The sequence below is a fragment of the Lates calcarifer genome, linkage group LG24 (assembly GCF_001640805.2).
Source record: "Lates calcarifer isolate ASB-BC8 linkage group LG24, TLL_Latcal_v3, whole genome shotgun sequence".
Classification (NCBI taxonomy): Eukaryota; Metazoa; Chordata; class Actinopteri; family Centropomidae; genus Lates; species Lates calcarifer.
The window spans coordinates 18,867,729-18,888,262 of record NC_066856.1 but is presented as its reverse complement, the minus strand read 5'-3'; the positions used below and the strand labels follow the sequence as shown (position 1 = coordinate 18,888,262).

General features: G+C 41.9%; 1 protein-coding gene across 1 annotated transcript in view; it reads right to left on the bottom strand.

Annotated features, from left to right (window-relative positions):
* LOC108885048 (immunoglobulin superfamily member 10) overlaps window positions 1-7,359 on the bottom strand; it is a 131,671-nt gene extending 124,312 nt beyond the window's left edge. Inside the window, exons 1-5 of the mRNA XM_051066906.1 lie at window positions 6,915-7,359; window positions 5,642-5,959; window positions 5,152-5,418; window positions 4,690-4,992; window positions 910-1,227 (exon numbers count right to left, since the gene is read on the bottom strand). Coding sequence (XP_050922863.1) covers window positions 910-1,227; window positions 4,690-4,992; window positions 5,152-5,418; window positions 5,642-5,959; window positions 6,915-6,987 — 1,279 coding nt within the window. The 5' untranslated portion in view covers window positions 6,988-7,359. The remainder of the gene's footprint in view (window positions 1-909; window positions 1,228-4,689; window positions 4,993-5,151; window positions 5,419-5,641; window positions 5,960-6,914) is intronic.
* Between the last annotated feature and the right edge of the window lie 13,175 nt (window positions 7,360-20,534).

The window sequence follows — 20,534 nt, the reverse complement described above, 5'->3', positions numbered from 1 at the left end:
CCTCAGCATCACTGACTTCACAGCTGTATATTCCCTCATGATGTGAAGATAAGTCCTGTAGCATGAGGCTGCCTGACTCTGACACACCCTTCACCTGCTGCCTCCACTCCTCTGACACTGTGTAGCTGATGTCAGCTCTGCTCTGGTTCAGGATGATCTGACTGTGGTTGAATCTCCAGGTGAGACTGAAGCCTGTTATTGAGGTGATTGAGTCAGGGCAGGAGATTGTTGTTTCAGAGTCTGAAACACTGATAGAAGCTGAAATGATACGACACATTAAAATGTAATCACCCAATATTTTAATGTAATTCTGGTTCCAGATTCTGTCACATAATAGAAAATTGTAAGAATGATAGTATAATTTTGAAGTTGTTAACAGGACACTCTAAAAGAGCAGCTGGTCCCAGTTTAGCCCCTGTGGTTTAACATCAGTTTTAAAAAGAGAAACTGTTAGTGTGTAAAAGCAGCCAGTGAGCATTAGTTCTATATTTAATGAAGTGCTGATTTACTGGTTTAGGTAACAGATAAAATGTTATTCTCACATAGTCTCAAAGAAGCTTTCCTCCAGTTTTTTCGAGTGCTGATGGTGCAGATGTAGATCAGATCAGTTTCACTGTCTGAAAGTATCAGAGAACTACTGATGTTGTAGAGCTGCTGCTCAGTCTGCTGGATGCTGGTTTGGTTCTGGAGGTTCAGGTTGGATGGAGGTCTGGTGGACCAGGTGAGATCAGGTTCAGGGTAGATCCCCTCTGAGCTGCAGATGATCCTGTTTCCTACCTGCTCCATGTTGACTTTACTGACTGGAGCTGGATGAATTCACAAATAATTTTAGGTTAAAAATGAATTTTTACTTCAGCAATTTGACAAAAGAGTTAATGTCTTTGTGTATTTCCTGTGTGTCTCTCATACCGTCCACTCTCAGGTTGATCAATGAATCCTCGCTTCCTCTGTTGGTGCTGGTGTGACACTTGTATATATCTTCGTCCTGAACCTCCACCCCTGTCAGCTGGAGTGAGGCGTTTCCTCTGGAGATCTGGTCCTTGAACAGTGATGTTCTGCCTCTGAAGTACTGGTCCTGGAGTCCAAGCTGGTCTTGGTTGCTGTAGTAGGAGTGGACATAAGGGTTTCCTGCTGTCACCTGAGTCCAGTGGATGACTGGATCAGCTCCGCTCTGGAAGCTGCACGGTAAGATGCAGCTCTCCATGAAAACACAGGACACCTCAGTGTCTGCAACACATCAGATAAACCTGTTGAACCTGCATCAACATTAAGGCACTGACATCAACAGCTGTTACAGAGCAGTATTGTGATTCCCTCTCTTTTAGCTCTGTTTTTGGTCTCCACCACCTCCTGAGATGGTAAACACTCCTAAACATTCCTTCTGCTGTTTGTGAAGGAAGGTGTTTTTAGTTTTTATACATAGTTTTAAAAAGGATGTTGTGAGCTTCTAGTTGCTTCACAGTGTTTTGGGTGTAACAGTGTTTGAAAGAATATTACACACAGTTTGGAGAGGTGTCAGTTTACAGGACTTGTACAGGACTTGATGGGATCGCGTTGTGTTTTCCTTTCTGTTTTATTAAGCACGGCTCACCCTTGTTTGTCATACATGGAGTATTTCCCACACTTTCCCACAGTCCATCAGCTCAGCTTGATCAATAACTGATGACTGTAGAAACCAAATTTCATCTCAGTTTATTACAACAAAGTTGGACTGACCGGTTGGTTTTTCTAGAAGCTCCTGCTTGATGTTTAACCTCTTATGGGTTTTATTTTGAGTTTCTTGTTATAATGGAACTGAGTCAATATTAGTTCTGTGGTCATGGCAGCAGCAGCATCACCTGCTACAGTGAACGCCTCACTCACCTCCTCTGGAGAAAGTTAACGTCCTCAGAAAGATCACAGCCACCAAACACAGCTCACAGTTGATCACAGTCATCGTCCTCATGAACTTAATGTGCAGATCGGTCCCGGAAAGAAAAAGAGGAAGTTTGAATATGAAAATTATGGTTAGGCCATCTGTTTTTTATCTGACTGCTTCAGTCTGTTAGTGCATGTAAACCATGTTATTTACCTTCAGGGTTGCCAGGTGGTTTCCAACGGAGCAGATGCTGTGTAAAGAAGGAACTGAACAAACAGTATTTTTATAGCCCTTCTTCAGTGTGTCCCCATTAATATATTATACTGCAATACAGTGGAAAGTACCTATCTTACTAAGTACTATATGTACTGTTTTGAGGTCCTTGTACTTTGTTTAATTTCATTTCATGCTACTTTATATTTTATACTTTACATTTATCTGACAGCTTTAGTTACTTTGCTGATTCAGACGATTAAAGTAAAATATCATCAACTAATATATGATGATGATTTATATATTAAACAGCAGGAAGTAACCAGCTTCAACATTAAACTGATTAATACATCAATGATTAATATACATTACATTATATATTAGATATAAACTGTGAAATAGCGAAATAATGAGTACTCACTGTGAGGTTTGAGGATTTGATCCGTCTCCTCTCACGGAGCAAAAACACTGGAAATGTATAAAGTGACAGCAGAGCAGAGTCCAGACTTTTTGGTTTCACAGTACAATTCTTCTTCATGTTGATGAATGTGATTTAATCATTTCACCTTCAAACACAGAGCAGGAAGAGCAGAGAGCAGGTTTCCAGATATAAAAAGTCTAAAGACTAAAAGATGAAAGTTGATGAAAAGGAATCAAACAGCTGATTTAGACGACAATAAACTAAAGTTGTGTGTAAAGAAAGATGGTGTGAAATAAGTGAGTGAAGCTGCTCTGTTAGAAAATGCAGTTTATCCTCCAAACCTTTGTCCATCAGTCACAAACAGCCCAGGGACGGTGCTGGCAGTCAATGGAAGAGCTGTCCTCCAACATTAAAACAAGTCAGTCAGTCCTCACTCTCCTCCACACACCTGACACTGATAGGACAGGTGTGTTTTACAGTCTGATAAAACTACTTTGCATATTCTGTAAGAGGTTTTCCAATCCTCAAAGACTGGTAAGGTTACAGTGCCCTCTGCTGGACAGACACTGAAAACACAAGTCAGAGCTCAGAGAGGAAAAATACCATAAAACGTCAGTGAGTATTTGTGTTGCCTCATTAAATCCAACATGATGTAACAGACATGAGATTAACAGAGAACCTAAAGCAGTGTTTCATGATGTCTCTGCTGTGTCAGCATGAAGCCTTATGGTTGTATTTAGTCCGACTCTGTGGCTGTTTTCACTCTTTAATCCCACAATAAGAAAAAGGTTCACGTCATTTTCACTGAACTTCATCTTTGGTGTCACAGAACTGTAACATATATTCACAAAAATACAATAATACAGAGTTTAATTTTAAAACCTTTTCCTCTAAAATACCCAATGGTCTCTCTCTTGTTCTCAAAAACAAAAAACAACAAATATACAAATATAATTCTGAACTGTTGATGGTTTTAAATTCACATAAACACACACACACAGTGAAGCATTATTCCATCCAGCACCTCTGCAGGTCCACTCAGCAGTGAACAGATCTGACAACCCCACCATGAAAACTGTGTCTGTGTTTGAGATGCAGGTTGATTGTGAAACTTGTGACTGCTGCCAAAAACTACAAGAGCTGAGTAACGGAGTGTATGTCTGAACAGGCGGCGGAAGGAAAAGAGAAACGGTGTTTGTTTAAATGTTCACTGTGGTTAGAAACAACCAAAACAGCAGCAGGAAAGTAGCTGTGAATGTTTTTACACCTTCATTGGTTTGTTTCAGCACCACATAAATAAATGACTGAAGTAGACGTCTGTTTATCTGACTTTTTACAGACGGACCAGAGCTGCCTCTGTTCCTTCAGTGTCGGAGTTAAATGTCTGTGAGGTAGGACAGGAACCACACGATGAACTTCATGAGCTGGAGTCTGTCTCTTCCAAAGAAAAAAAATCCCTGCAAAATGCAGTGAAAAATGTGTCCACCAGATGGCTCCAAAACAAACTGAAGGTCACTTGGTGTTTCCTCCACAGCACCTGAACGCATCAGAGGATCAGTTAATCCTTCCATCAGGTAGAGGGTCTTCTTTATTCAGACGTTCTTTCAGTTCTCTTCCAATGAAAATAAAATAAAATAATATTTGTCATCAAAAACACATCAAAATAAAATCAAAACAATGCCTTGTTATTTCTTCTTCAGTATAATAAAGAACTAATGCAGAGTGAAATAAACCATGACAGAAATCCTGATTCCTTCAGTAGATTTTCTGTGTCATTGAGTGAGTTTGATGTTTTCATCTCCATATGACATGAACGTCTCCATGTTCATACTCATTTAATACAGTCACAGTTCAGGACTGCATATGAGGCATCATGTTTGTGGGCTGTTCGCACGTCTGTACGAACATCTGTCAATACCATTTGTAGTTTTACTTTTTACAGCACAGCACCAGGACAACTACTGCTGCTGCTGCTGCTGCTACTACGACCAAAATGGCTCCAACCACTCCACCTATAATGGCTCCAACATTGGTTGAATCCTCTGAAACAGAAAGAGAGTGAGTGAGTTGAAGTGTCCCTGAATGCATCATGATGGTGTTTTCTGATGTTTGGATGTTTGCAGCTCATACAGATATTACAGATAATAACAGTAGTTGCTCATATAGACTAAGAGTTCCTAACTTAATGCTGCCTCACCTTGACTTTTCTCTCTCCTCAGAAAGGTGTTGGTTATCAGAGTCTCCTCAGCATCACTGACTTCACAGCTGTATATTCCCTCATGATGTGAAGATAAGTCCTGTAGCATGAGGCTGCCTGACTCTGACACACCCTTCACCTGCTGCCTCCACTCCTCTGACACTGTGTAGCTGATGTCAGCTCTGCTCTGGTTCAGGATGATCTGACTGTGGTTGAATCTCCAGGTGAGACTGAAGCCTGTTATTGAGGTGATTGAGTCAGGGCAGGAGATTGTTGTTTCTGGGTTGGACCCATTTATAAAAGCTGAAATGATAGAACACAAAAACACACAAACATGAAAAAAGTAAAGTTTTTTTTTTCCAGATTCTAATAAGAATCACACCTGGCAAACCTTGGATCATTGTAACATAGCCTGGTCTGTCTGCTCAGGCAGCAGATAATAAATCACTTTCCACTACTTACTTGTTTTAAGTAAAGTGACTCTCCTCCAGTTTTTTCGAGTGCTGATGGTGCAGATGTAGCTCAGATCAGTTTCACTGTCTGAAAGTATCAGAGAACTACTGATGTTGTAGAGCTGCTGCTCAGTCTGCTGGATGCTGGTTTGGTTCTGGAGGGTCAGGTTGGATGGAGGTCTGGTGGACCAGGTGAGATCAGGTTCAGGGTAGATCCCCTCTGAGCTGCAGATGATCCTGTTTCCTACCTGCTCCATGTTGACTTTACTGACTGGAGCTGCAAGAAAAGAAGTGGTGTTGAAGTGGTGCTGTGTGTGTTCACAGTTAACTGTGGGTTTTAAGTGTTTTACATGAATTATTTAAAGGAAATTATGTTATGATCAAATATGTGTAAATGTATATATTCATGAAGTTGATACAATATGTATAATTCAACAACATTACAAACTGCTGCATCTGTTTGAATCAACACACAACTATCTCCTGTGTGTCTCTCATACCGTCCACCCTCAGGTTGATCAATGACTCCTTGTTTTCTCCCATGGTGCTGGTGAAGCATCTGTATCTGTCCTGGTCCTGAACCTCCACCCCTGTCAGCTGGAGTGAGGCGTTTCCTCTGGAGATCTGGTCCTTGAACAGTGATGTTCTGCCTCTGAAGCGCTGGTGCTGGAGTCCGAGCTGGTCTTGGTTGCTGTAGTAGGAGTGGGCATGAGGGTCTCCTGCTGTCACCAGAATCCAGTGGATGATTGTCTCAGCTCCGCTCTGGAAGCTGCACGGTAAGATGCAGCTCTCCATGAAAACACAGGACACCTCAGTGTCTGCAACACATCAGGTAAAGAGACACTGATCAGTATTTAAAGTTTTACCTGATATTTAGAGATGAGTCTTAATTTTCCTGTGCAGTAGCAGACAGAGCTCTACTCACTGTGACTTAGGGAAATACATGCAAACAGACAAAACACAAACAAATTAAGAAGAGAGACAAAACCACAACCTCTTTTCACTCATTACTTTTCCTCCATGAGAGACTTCTGTTGCTGCTGCATTTTGCTCTGAGTAACAAAGAAGTGTTATCACCAGGAAATTCACACCCAAACCTTTGACAGCTGCAGGTTGAACTACAGCCTCTGCCTCATCATTCATACTGATCAGCTGCTGGAAACTGAAAGTGTTTCTCAGGTTACTGTGTGTGTGGGTGAGACTGTGAATGTCTCCTGACTGGATCTACTGGTTACAGTTTAATATGTGAAGTATTTAATCTGACAGATGATCTGGTGAAGAATCTGTCTTCACTACTCACTACCTTTTTCTTTTTGTAGGTATTAGATTGTGAACACTGTTCAAACCAACACAACTTTATTTGAAACCTGTCGGGATGAATTTTGGGTGAGTGCCTGAAACTATGCACACGACACAGGTCATCCAGATTATTTCCATTTGACTCCATGGTTTCCATCATGTAAATTAGAAGTCGTCAGTTTGAGGAAACACGTCTCTCCAACTGAATCCTTTCGATAAATTATCCATAAACCCACGGAACAAAACAGGAAACAATATCATAACATCAATAAAACACATAAAAACTGAGGAACTCTGGTCTCCATATTCAGCAGTTTATCAGCATGCAGTTTCCTTTTAAAGTCCGCTGGTTATCAGTGGCAGAAACAAACATTTCCACTCTAATAAGCAGCGATTGTACTCTACAGTACACAAGGTTTTTTTTTAGCAAATATAAACAAACTGTGATTAACGGGCAGTGAACGCCTCACTCACCTCCTCTGGTAAAAGTCAGCAGAAAGGTTAGGACCAGACAAAACACTGGAAACTTGACCACAGCCATCACCATCCTCTGGTTACATTCCCTCAGTCAGTACTGTGGTGGAATTAAAGTGTTGCCAGGCTGGAGAACCAGGCTGGAGAACCAGTCTGACCACATACAGTCTGACTGAATCTGAGCAGCTGGAGGGCTGCTGGGTAATGCCAGGTTCTCATTTGCTGCTAAAATAATCAGTGACAATAATCAGGACTGCTCTAACACTCTTGACTCCAGTCATCCTTTCATTAGAAAAAAGAAAACAAACAGTGGAAATCAGTTTTACATCCCTGGGTGTGTCCTTAAATTCCAGTGATTTAACAATAATTATTAAAACTGTCAACAAGTGACTAGAATCAGGAACACTGTGCTTCTTCCTTTGTTTCTGTCAGATCTGTGGGTTCACATACAGCAGAGGTTAAACTGAGGCAGCACAGAACAAAGACAGACATTGTTCTTGGACTCCAGTCTGGGCAGAGGGCGGTGACCTCCTACTGGAATGTGAACACAATTAGGGGAAATTAAACCTGGAGATCTGCTGATACGTAGGAATTACAGGAGTAAAATTCTACTACACTCACAAGCTGCATTCAGCTTCAGTCTGAGAGGGAAGATTCATGTTTTGACCAGATGATGGTGCCAGATTAAAAGTAAAGACATGTGGTGCATGTAGATACCTCTGTGGATAAATGAGCTCCAAGTCAAAAAGTTCATATATTAGTATTCAACCTCTGGTCTGTACCACATTTAATGGCCCTCCATGCAACAGTTGTTTGTTGAAGAAGAACCAGAGAGTCGTAGAGTTGATGACGTGTGATTCTCTCTTTGAAAAGTCTATAGCAGGAAGTTTTCTGCTCTGCTTTTCTTCTTGTTCCTGATGAAGAACGATCAGTGTAAACACACAGAGGCTCAGAACTAAACACGAATGTCTGAACTAATCTTCATGTCAGCTGATTTTTCAGCCTCCCATCTACATGTCTATACTGAGAGTCATATGCCTAAAAATACCACAGCAAGCCCAAGTAATCTAATGGGCTGTGTTACACAAGAGTTATCCAGGACAACAAGTGAAACCGAAAGAGGTTTGCTATCTTTAAGAAGTCATAACAGATAAGACCTCAGGTCAGCCTCAGTGTGGAGCAGATAGGAGATTTATTCTGTGGTGTCACGGCCATTTAACGCCTGAATACACAACTTGTTCTCATTAAAATGTTTACTAACAACCAGGCCTGTGTTATATACAGTATTGTGTTGAGCTGTGTGCTGATTGGCTGTCAGGGCGTCAGATCCTCTGCGTTAGAAAATGAACACCTGGTGGTTGCTCCATGATCCCACACTTCCTCACACCCTCCCTGAATCAGAGAAGTGTGACCCTGGTGTTACTGTGTGCAGTGTTTACCTCAGCTGACTGATCACACTGTTGTTCTGTTGCTCAGCTTCTTAAGCTTTTTATCCTCTCAGGAATTAAATTCTGAATGCATTAGAGCTCAGTATGAAAAGACATGAACACAGGTGTAAATAAATATATTTTTAATCAAATTAAATGTAAACCACAGAGCTTCATTTTGTGGTTGATTAATAAAAAAGTACTAATCTAAAACAGAGAAAACTGCCAGTTCACTTCGCTTCTTGTCACCAAACAGAATCCGTTCCTTCTGTTTATTCTTTCTGTTAATGCTGTCTGTGTTACTGTTCTCTCTGAAACCACTGCAGGATAAAACCTTTCATCCAGAGGATGTTTTCCCCAATACCCCACACTTTGTTCACGAGTAGTGCCTGTTGTTGTGATGTATCTGTGTCATAAGACTGTAGACATGTGACAGGATGTCAGCGCTCAGATGTTTCCATTTCCACGTTTGAGCCTCATAGTTCACATGATGAGTTCACTGTCCACTCATCTGACTTTTTATAGACAAACCAGAGCTGCTTCTGTTCCAATCCTTCAGTGTCGGAGTTAAACGTCTGATTCTGATGGAACAACGTCATGAACTTCATGAGCTGGAGTCTGTCTCCTCAAAAAAAATATATCCATGCAGAGTACATTGTAGTGCAGAAACAGTTTAGTGCAGAGGATCAAGCTCAAAGTGCAAAATGTCCTTCATTAATCAGCCTGACGCATGTTTTCATCAAATGGCTCCAAAACACTGAACTGAGGGTTTTGTTCATTTGACTTCATGATAAAAAAGAGACAAAACAAAACAAAACTACACTGTAAACTTCCACCTCTCCAGCACTTTGATGGCTGTTTACAGCAGAAATAGTCAGACTGGGCAACTGTCAGTGAACACCCCAGTCAGAGACTCTTGATGAAATATTGACAAGAAAAAAGTCTAAAAAACAACAAACAACCACATGAAAAAAATAGAAAATAACAGAGGAAGAGACAGGATTGTCTTCTTTAAAATATCTGTTCCTCATGAACTGGAATCTGTCCAAAAAACCTGGTGCAAGTCACAGTGTAGTGTGGAAACAGTGCAAAGTGTAAAGTGTCCTTCATTAATCATTAATGGCTGAATAGGTCAAAACACTGAACTGAAGCTTTTGTTCATTTGGCTTCTTGATGTCAAAGTTACATCCACAGCCTCCACAGCACCTGAACGCATCAGAGGGTCAGTTAATCCTTCAGAGTCCAGTGGAGAGGTTTGTTCATCTTCAGCTTCTTGTCCATATGACATGAACGTCTCCGTGTTCACACTCATTTAATACAGTCACAGCTCAGGTCCAGAGTGTGTGTTTCCATTAAGCAGAGTTTTCATTTTACTGCCAACAAAATGAAATAAAGTCAATTATCAGAAATATACGAAGGTAAAATCAAAACAGTTCCTTATTTATTCTTCTTCATTATAAAGTGCAGTTTCTGTAGAGCAGAATAAACCATGACAGAAATCATGATCTGAAATCCAGTCGTCTGACACTCACACTGTGACTGAGATCATCTTTTTAGCTCAGACACCTCTTCATTTCTAAACACACTTTAACTGAGGAGGAAAGAGTCACTCATTTATTCATTAAATCAATGACAACATGATCTAGAAAAAGAACCAATGACTTCATGACAACAATATTCTCCTTTAACTTCTATACTGTAGTTCACACAGTTCAGCAGCTCATTTCTAATAGAGAAGATTTACTTACTCTGGGTTTCCATCATCGTTTGACTCTCTCCTGTTGTTTTCTTGTTGACTTGAGAGAAAAAACATCATCATCAATACAAACAACAATAAATGAATTCAAAAGTTTAGGCAGAATGTTATTTTACCTGTTTTCTTTTTACAGCGTGGCACCAGGAAAACTACTGCTGCTACTGCTGCTACGACCAAAATGACTCCAACCACTCCACCTATAATGGCTCCAACATTGGTTGAATCCTCTGAAACAGAAAGAGAGTGAGTGAGTTGAAGTGTCCCTGAATGCATCATGGTGGTGTTTTCTGATGTTTGGATGTTTGCAGCTCATACAGATATTACAGATAATAACAGTAGTTGCTCATATAGACTAAGAGTTCCTAACTTAATGCTGCCTCACCTTGACTTTTCCCTCTCCTCAGAAAGGTGTTGGTTATCAGAGTCTCCTCAGCATCACTGACTTCACAGCTGTATATTCCCTCATGATGTGAAGATAAGTCCTGTAGCATGAGGCTGCCTGACTCTGACACACCCTTCACCTGCTGCCTCCACTCCTCTGACACTCTGTATTTTACATTAGCTCCTGACTTGGTCACGATGATCTGACTGTGGTTGAATCTCCAGACGAGGCCTGTTAGTGTTTTAGTCCTGGAATCAGTGCAGGGGATCGTTGTTTCAGAGTCAGATGTAGTTTTGGAAGCTGAAATGAAAAAAGGGATAAAATAATATTTTGATGTATTTCTGAACATTTTTGATTATCGTAATAACTTGTAGAGATTTATTTGTTCTTGGCGTGACAAAACTTTCAGCTGTCCAACTGAGTGCAGGTTGAAAACACTTACTTGGTTTAAACAAACTGACTCTCCTCCAGTTTTTTCGAGTGCTGATGGTGCAGATGTAGATCAGATCAGTTTCACTGTCTGAAAGTATCAGAGAACTACTGATGTTGTAGAGCTGCTGCTCATTCTGCTGGATGCTGGGTTGGTTCTGGAGGTTCAGGTTGGATGGAGGACTGGTGGACCAGGTGAGATCAGGTTCAGGGTAGATCCCCTCTGAGCTGCAGATGATCCTGTTTCCTACCTGCTCCATGTTGACTTTACTGACTGGAGCTGCAAGAAAAGAAAATTCACTTTATAGGACGTGTTTTTGAGGTGAGAAATGATGATGCTCAGTGCTTGTTACTGTGTCTCTGTGGTACGTCTCCTTTGACCTGACAGTCAAACAGCAAACAAACTTTCTGTTTCCTTAAGGCTCCTCTAAAACCCTGAGAGGCTCCAGGACTAGAAAGTAAACTGCTAAATATTCTGTCAGTCCTTAAAATATATTAATTATTAAACTGAGGGAATTAAAATAGTTCAGAGTCCACAAGTTTCACCTGAAAGACGGTGCAGAATTTGTGCAGTACTTGAACCTTTGGACATGTGCTCACAGCCTGATCAATCAGTGCAGATCACTTTTATTACTTTTTATAGACACAGCGTAGAGTTTCTGAGCTGACTAAGGAGCAGTTAAAGAAAATATTCCAGCACTATTTTCCACCCATGAACTGTGTTTTTGTCTCATATGCAGATGGAGCTCCTCTCAAACCTCAGACCGTTTTCACCTTCACAGTGTGGGCTGTGTTTTTTTTAGGTTTTCTTTGCAGTCAGCACACTTTCACTGTTGTTGGAGGTTTGTTGAGTTGACCTTGGCCTTGGGAATTATATCTTATCAGCCGGACGCCTGAGGGAGCTAACCAATAGCAGCATGTGGAAAAAGAAACATGATAAAAATTCACATGTTTACCTATTACTGTGTATTTTCAGTGTAAAACATTTTAAGCCCAGTTCAGAAACATTCTGCAACTTTACTTAGGGCTTTAAATGTTTTCCCTGCTCTTAGTTTCCGGTTCACTGACATGGGAAAAAGTGTCTGACACTTGTCTTAAGCACCTAAGTGTGTGGCTACATGTCACTGAGCAGGGCTGACTCTCAGAGTGTCTCCTCCCTCTGAACTTTGCACAAAATGGACTGGATCAAAACACAACTGGTGAATTTACTGTTTACTCACTGAACTTACTGTTAGCTAGAGTTGCTAGATATGCACACATGCATGTTTTGCACACATATAAGTAACAAATCATCTCCAGAATTAAAGACAACCCCAGATGAATTATTGCGTTTTTTATCTCCTGTGTGTCTCTCATACCGTCCACTCTCAGGTTGATGAATGACTCCTTGTTTCTTCCAGTGGTGCTGGTGTAGCATTTATATCTGTCCTGGTCCTGAACCTCCACCCCTGTCAGCTGGAGTGAGGCGTTTCCTCTGGAGATCTGGTCCTTGAACAGTGATGTTCTGTTTCTGAAGTTCTGGTTCTGGTGTCCGAGCTGGTCTTCGTTGTAGTAGAAGGAGTGAACCTGAATGTTTTCTGCTACCTGAACCCAGTGGATGATTGTCTCAGCACCAGGATGGAAGTTGCACGGTAAGATGCAGCTCTCCGATAAAATACAGGACACCTCCACATCTGTGAATGAAGGAAAACAACAGAAGTGAAAAGGACACAGGTTAGGTTCTGGGATTGACTCACATGATTTAGTTTTTCTTTAAGAAGGAAATGTTAATGGATTAAAAGCGAAAGAATTCACATCCTGGAATGTGATCAAGCAAGTTTCCAGGACGGCCTCAGATGATTAGTCTTTCAGCATCAGAACAGATTCATTTTACTGCTTTTTACATTTTGGTGAAGAACAAAAAAAATCTTTTTCCATGTGAAGGAGCCCCCACCCCCCACCCCCACCCCCCATTAAATAAATACAGACACTTTAAAAGTAAAGTCATACTCTTTCAAAATGAAAAGTAGCACAGCTCGGTTCACCTCCTGTGTGTTTACAATCTGAGAGTCTTGAAACATAACACAGAAACTATCTAAGTTTAAACAGCTGAATAAGGTCTTTGAACGCCTCACTTACCTGCTCTGATTAAAGTCCACAGAGACTTCAAGATCAGCAAAAACACTGAAAACTTGTCCGCAGCCATACTGTTAGTGAGTTTCCTCTGTGAGCTCTGAAAAGACTGTAAATCCACCTCAGGTATGACAGAGACACCGAGCCTGTTTGACTACATTCAGATTGAACGTGGCAGCTGAGAGGCTGTGCTAAGTTTAGGATCTCACTGAAAAAATAAAATGGCTGTGGATTGAAGATTAAAGGTTACCCTGTCATGGTCATATGTAATCATTATCTCAGTCTCTAGAGCAGAGTCCACCCTATTCTTTGAGGCTGAAATTCACTGCCCTCCCTTTCCCTCTACCTTTCCCTCCCTTTCCCTCCCTTTCCCTCTCCCTTCCTTCCTGAGTTTGGAGCTGCAGTGAACTCAGTGATCCCACACTTCACACTTCAAATGATAAATTCACAAGATAAATAAAGGTGTACTTTTACTTTAGCTAGTTCAAGTGAATTTAGCTGATTCCACTTTTTCTACTGGTGTGATTTAACATTTTTGTACTGGTACTTTTATTTGAGTATCTGAGTATCGTAATGATATTATCTTTCTTCTAAGGAAACTCAGTGTATGGAGGGAGTGGAGGAAATAAATAATCACTTACTCATTTACCTGAACTGATTAAGATGTGAGGTATTTCTTTCCCTCCACCCAGAGACAGATAAGGTGAACTTGAGCCACTTAGTTTCACTGTTACCTGTTGCTGTAGGTTTCTATTGATCTATTACTAACTTGTGATTAGTAACTAGGAGGCTGTGAGAGACTAACAACACCCAAGATCAAACAAATCTGCCTGAGTTAACATCTCAGTTTGATTTGTGATCAAAGGCATCAGTCTGGTCGTACTGCAAATCCCTAAAACCAAAAATGAAATTAAACGAAAAACTGGGTGGTCCCACAGAACTGCATTGTCCATTCAGATGTTATCAGTGAGCCTCATTGTTGATCTTGACATTTTCTGTCAAAGCAACACAATGTACGTATTACGTCATTGGGTTTATAATAATCCACTGATAGAAATATAAAGTGAAAAATTGTGGGCCACAATTTAACTGTGTTTTATATGTTTTGGCAAATAGCACCATTTAACATGTGCTGAATTAGCCTTTAGCAGCTCCTCTTTGCAGTGCACTCATGGCTGTGCACAGAACTATCACTGGATCACTGTGATACTCAAGAAAACTTCAAAATGTGATGATTCTCAGGCAACTTCTGCGGTGTGTTTTTATGGACATTTAGTCATGAAAAACCACAAATAATATCCTCGGAAACAGTGACTGTCACTCTAATTTTAAAATATGTATTTAATGGTGACTCTGAGTGAGGAAGTGCTGTTAGGGAAGTAACATTAATAACTCAACTTAATAATAATTTATTTTTAGGAAAAAATCCCTCAGATTAAAAGCAAACAGAACGACACACTTACAAACTCAGAAAGTTCAGTGATTAGTCTTTTTAATAACGTTACATTAATTATGACACATTTCTTAGAGAGGTCAGGTATAATTCATGAAACGTGATGCCCAGTGTGGCAGTGCAAGACAAGACAACTATGGTTTACTCTCTCTAGTCTGTGTTGTTCAGTCACAATCAGTGTTTGGGTTTAAATGCAGCTGGACGGTGTGTAACGTCCCATTCAGCCTGTGCAACAGCAGAACCCTGAATCCCCTCCTACGCCAGCGAGAACTGACTCCAAGACTTCACCTGAAAACACGATTATAGTTTCACACAGAGGCGTTTTTGCAGCACGCTGAGCAGAGTTCTTCCATTTTCCATTAACGAGTCGCATGAACTAAATCAGTCGGGAGAGACTGTGAATCTTAGAGCAAGTGGTGTACAAAGCCCCAAAATGCTGTATGTCCCCAAACATCTAGAACCAAATATTTCTTACAGGGTTCATTTTTGACCGCTGAGCGATCACCTCAAACTATCCCAACAGTTCAGGTGCCGTCAGAAAGTACCACCCCCCCTGAGCAAGAACTTTCTGGGCCCAAGAGTTCCTTAGTTCCTGAAAGGTTTCCTGGGTCTCCTGGCAGAGTCCTTGTGATGGAAACCGTCTTTTAGATTCATCAGGAAACACCGTCAGGGTTCTTCCTCCATAGCTAGACTGTCTGGGTTCACAACCCTTCATGAAGATGCTGAAAGCTTTTAATTTTTGGAGTGCATGTGCTACACATCAGCATGAAAAACAGCAGTTTATCAGATTTTCCTCTAAAATCCAAAAGGACCAAGAGTTTTTAGAGACACCCAAACATGCCCAAGTAGTCATTTGAAAGTCTTTTGCATAATACAGTAGAGTTCATTTTAAAGAAAGCTCCTGAAGAAACGTTCTGTTCCTCAGAAGCTTGTCGTTCCTCTTCAGTGTGCAGCTGAGTGTGTGTGTTGTTAGTATTTTGTTAGTTCAGGTGTTGCCAGGTTGTTGTTTCTGTTTGTTCTCAGGTTAACTAAGAGCTGCTCTGGAGGCCTGATTGTCCGTTGTTGCCGGCGACGTTCAGATGGCTGCTCTCGTTCAGGTGACTGTCTCCTGCCGAGTCTGAGAGAAAGAGGAAAATATGAATGAAGGATGTCAAATGTCAAAACTTTGAATAAAGCACAGGAAAAGTGTAAAACATGGATCTTTAATGTGCTTGTTAGTAACTGTAACTCCTCATGTTTTCTGTTGTCTGGCTCCATCTAGTGGTTGACAGTTGTAATGTTTTATCTTTTAATGACCAACCTTTGACTGAGTGCAGCTCCGTGACCTCCTCAGGGTCGTTTCTGGGCTTCCCTCCCACGCCTCCTGTGAGGAGAGGAAAGAGACGAGAATGAGAAACAATAAATCAGCAACGAACGCTAAATTTAAAACACCTTGACCCACCCTGATGGGTGACGTAGTTCACCAAAATTAACCCACAGTCTGAGAAAACTCTTGTTCTAATTGTTATTTTTAACTGAATGCGTCTGTACATCACCTGGAAAACAGGTGTGACCCAGAATTACTTAGTTGTTATATCAGTTTTATCAGTCCGCATCTCCTGACGTCCATCTTTACCTCTCATCTTCAGGTAGGCCAGCATCCCCACCAGAGCCAGAACCAGCCCTGCGATCACCAGACCCACAACCCACCAGTAAGACGACTGGTCCGCTGTGCTTCGCTGACCTGCACACAGGTGACAAATACACTCACTTTACTGCATGCAACAACAAACTGGTTCTTGCTTTAGCTGTGTATTCTCACCGGTTAACTGATTTTACATTAATGTTCATCATCGTTTGAAGGTTTAAACGTACTTTTCTTTGTTTAAATTTGTTTTTGCAGGGATCAGCTCAGAGGAGATTGTCCTTTTGTCATTTATTCAAACACAAAAACACATTCTGCTTTGGTTTGCAAAGTTTACGGCTTTGACTTCAACAGAAAAAATGACATAATGGCTCATTTATTCAAAATCTAACAAAGCTAAAAGCATGTGTGTGTGTTTGGTTTTGCTCGTGTTTTTATGTTAGGACAAATTAAAGGGATAGTTTTAACCTAAATTACAGCTAATGCTGCTGATTTTTTTAGAATATAATCTTTCTATACTTTAAAACCTGTGTCAGGTGCAAAGTGCTGAAAGTGCTTCAGCTTGTGTTTTTATGTAATTACACTCACTGCCACAAGGGGGAGACAAAGGTCCTGCACTGCAGGGTTAGACCTGGAATCTGTTCTCACTAGTGCACCAAATGTGTATTAATCCACCACAGAAAATAGTCCCCAATGAATGCACTATTTCCTCCTGTTTGAGCAGTATTTGCTTAAAGTGTCCGGCTGTTTTCTGATACATTTGTGAGGCATTTTTGAAGATTTATGTCTTTAGAAAGTATTAAAAGATGGATTTCTATTACTGGATTTGGTGTTTTTATGAGACTTGTCTTGGTATATATGTCTATGTTCAATTATGTCCTAGTATTGTTGCTGTTTTTTCTGACTGCCTCACCAACAGGGTTGTCGATGGTGACCTCGGTGCGTTCGGTGTGTTTGTTGTACGGCATGGAGAACATGCAGGTGTAGCTGCCCGTGTGCTCCGAGTGTTTGGGGTCCATCAGGCGCAGAGAGCCGTCTCCAAACGGGACCCTGAAGCCGTCCAGCTCCACATGCTTGTCCCAAGGCGGCGTGGAGTCGCTGTGCCCCGACCGGCTGTCGTAGGTGAGGATGTGGGAGGGGTCCTTGCCGTTGGAGAAGCTCCACTCGAGGGCGGGGTTGTTGAGGTAAGGAGGGGCAGAGCAGGGGATGGTCAGATCTCTCGCTTCAGTCCCTCTTATTTCTACCAGAGAGGGGGAGTTGTAGAAATGTTTGAACCCACAGATCATCTGGTCTTTCAACACATAAAACCACAACAATATTTTTTATTACCTCTTTCCCTGAGCGAGGCAGTCCACACTGGACCACCGTAGGGAGTTGTGGCTTTACAGATGTAGATGAGGTTAGGTTGTCCGTTCAGCAGTTTGAGGCGACTGTCGACCGTGAACAGTCCCTGTTTGTCGGCCAGCTTGCGTGTGACCGGTCGGAGGTCCTCAAAGGTGGGCGGTTCGGTCGCCCAGGTGACATGAGGAGACGGGAAGACGTTGCGGATGATACACTTCATCTCCTCGTAGCCACTCAGCCTCGACAGCTCTAGAGACATATCTCGGATGGGTGCTGCAAACACACACACAAAAACACTCACAGCATGTTTCCCTGCAGCCCCTGAGGACAGACGCTAAATGCCAGGGCTCAATATCGCCTGGCAGCAGGTGATATCATTCTAATACAGGTAATATTAGGATGCCAGCTCTTATCTTTACACCTTCAAGGCCAAGTTGACCCAGATGTTGACCACCTTCTGAACGCACCTTGCACCTTCAGGATGACTTTTGCGTTGTGTTCGCCGTTGGATGTGTGCACATGACACCTGTAGGTGCCTCTGTCCTTGAGATTACTCCCCCTGAGGATCAGGGTGGCGTTCCCGCGGGATATGAGGCGTGGAAAAATGGACGCACGCCCATTGAGCTGTTTGTGGTCAGAGTGCTCCTCGCTGCTGCTGCTGTCGTCGTCGTCATCGTCGTCATCGTCATTGTGGTCGTCAGTTTTTCGTTCAAACTTGTACACCACCTCGTCCTGTCTGAACCACTCGATGGTCTCCTTGCTGCCGGGCTTGAAGCTGCAGGGGAGCACGCACTCCTCGGAAACAAAGCACGTCACGGAGACATCTGAAACATAACATGAAGACACGAGGTGAAATCACACTGACGTTTGGTTTTCTTTGATGCAGAGAGATTCAAACAACCTCACCCAGAACTGGGAAACAGAGGATGCTCTTGGAGTCTATTCCAAGACGTCCTTGCTTTGCTGAACCCTAACAAAGAAAACTTGTGATTCGGAAGTGGAACGTCAACTGGTGGTACAGCACCAATGATACATGACCAAGAAGGGTTGAATCAAGGGCTTGGTTGCAAGAGGAGTGAAGGAGGCTATCTACGTTAAAGACTTCCTGCAAGTAGCCGGAGTCAGAGATACCAAAAATATGTTTCTAAGAAATAAACTGCATTGGTTGGGGTGTGTTGTTTCAGGAACTGGTGAGACAGGAAATATGATCCAGGAAGTCCCATTGGAGAAACATATGATCGAGCACAGAGGCTTCAGAGACAGGACTTTACAGCTGAGATTGTAAAGCTCCCTGAAGCTTTTGTGTACAACAAACAAATGAAGTATGGTGCTTACGCCATAAAGTAATCTAGCAGATATGTGTGCCTGTAGGTATTTGATTGACTAACACAGCACCTTGCCAAATGACGTGGCACTGGACCAACTTTTTGCACAGGTAGTTGTTTTCTTTGGATGGTTCAGATTACATTCTGACAAACAGCTTCCTCAGAGGAAGCCTGTTAGTAGATTTCCATGATGCTCTTCTCACCTGGTCAAACAAGCCCAAATAAAGGAGGAGTCAGCTCTGGCAAACATTGCTGGTTGACGTAAAACGTATCGCTATCTATAACTACTGGGAATGTTGCCACAGGCACAATTTCTCCAACTTGGACAGCAACAAACGCTTTAAAACATCTTTGCTTTTGAGATAAAACATGCCAGGTGAACGTATATTCCTTTTGAAATTATCACCAAAATAAAAACTATTAGTTGGTCTGTAAATATTTGAGAGAAACACAGAGAAATGAATAAATTCAGGAGTGAAAAAGGATCCTGAACAAATCCTCCATCTACGATACAATAAACTTTAGTAGGAGCGTGACATTAAAGTGGGAGTTTCTCCCTATGCACCCTCAAGTTCCCCGAATTGCCACACATCCAGGGTGGAGGAGGGTTAATCATCTGGGCAGTGATGAACAGATTGCAGTAACATTTACCACATGAATTACACAAAACAGGAAATTAAATCTTACTCTGTTTGTCAGGGACTATTTTCAGCGGCGGATTAATCCACATTTGGTGCTCTAGTGTGTATTTCTAGCAGCAGGACGATGTGTGTGTGTGGAGTCGAAATAACAACAATGGTTTATGTGGCACCTAACTGTTATTTTAAGACAGATTTGAGAATGTGACGATGTCAAAGTGGGCGTTTTCCAGCGTCTGACTTCAGTGAGAAGCCTCACTTTTACCGTCTGTCGTGATGCACCCATCCCTTGATGCTTTCACAACAACAGGGCACTTTTTACTACATGTCAAAGGCAGAGCACCTGCTGTGAAATCACTGACTGGGGCGTGGACCGTGTGAAACATGTCTTTTCGATCCCACAGGTCACAGCGCTGAATAGACTCGAGCGTTTAGATCATTCCTGCCTCTGGAGAAACTCTGACAACTCCTGGAAATGTTTGTAAAGCTCGGGTCTGAATTCCACACACCTCCACAACCTCTCCTCAGAAAACCACCTCATAACTCACACACCTTCCTGTTTCTCTGACGGGGTTGAGCCAGATCTGGAATCAGATCACTGGTTTCATGCCAGATGGTATCAGATTATAATTAGTTTGTCTTTGTGTACGTTGCATGTACACATCCATGTGGCTGAATGACTGGAGGGAGTAATTGTGTCTTTATCACCTGGGTGGATCTTTCTTTCAGCACCTTCCTCGCTGACTGTGCCATGAATGCCAGCTGTTCACTCTCATTCTCCTTGTAAATCACAGCAGCAGAGTCATAACTCGGACCTCTGACTCACACCTGTGCGATGCAGCAGCGAAGCAGCCGAGGTGTTTACCTGCGTGATATCGCAGACTGCTCCTGGCGCACGGTAATGTGACATTTCGTGCCCTTGTATAAAGTGCTACTGAGCAAACACGGTTTCTTCAAAGTGTGAAACATTATCTTCAAACGTGCTGTTATTTGATAAAACAAACACTCGGCCTAATCCTGTAACTGATAGGTGAGCAGATGAATACTCCACCTTGAACTCACTCCATTTAAATATTGTTCTCTGCGTCTTTACTCCAGTGAAATTTTAAAGTACTTTTACTTGTAATGGAGTA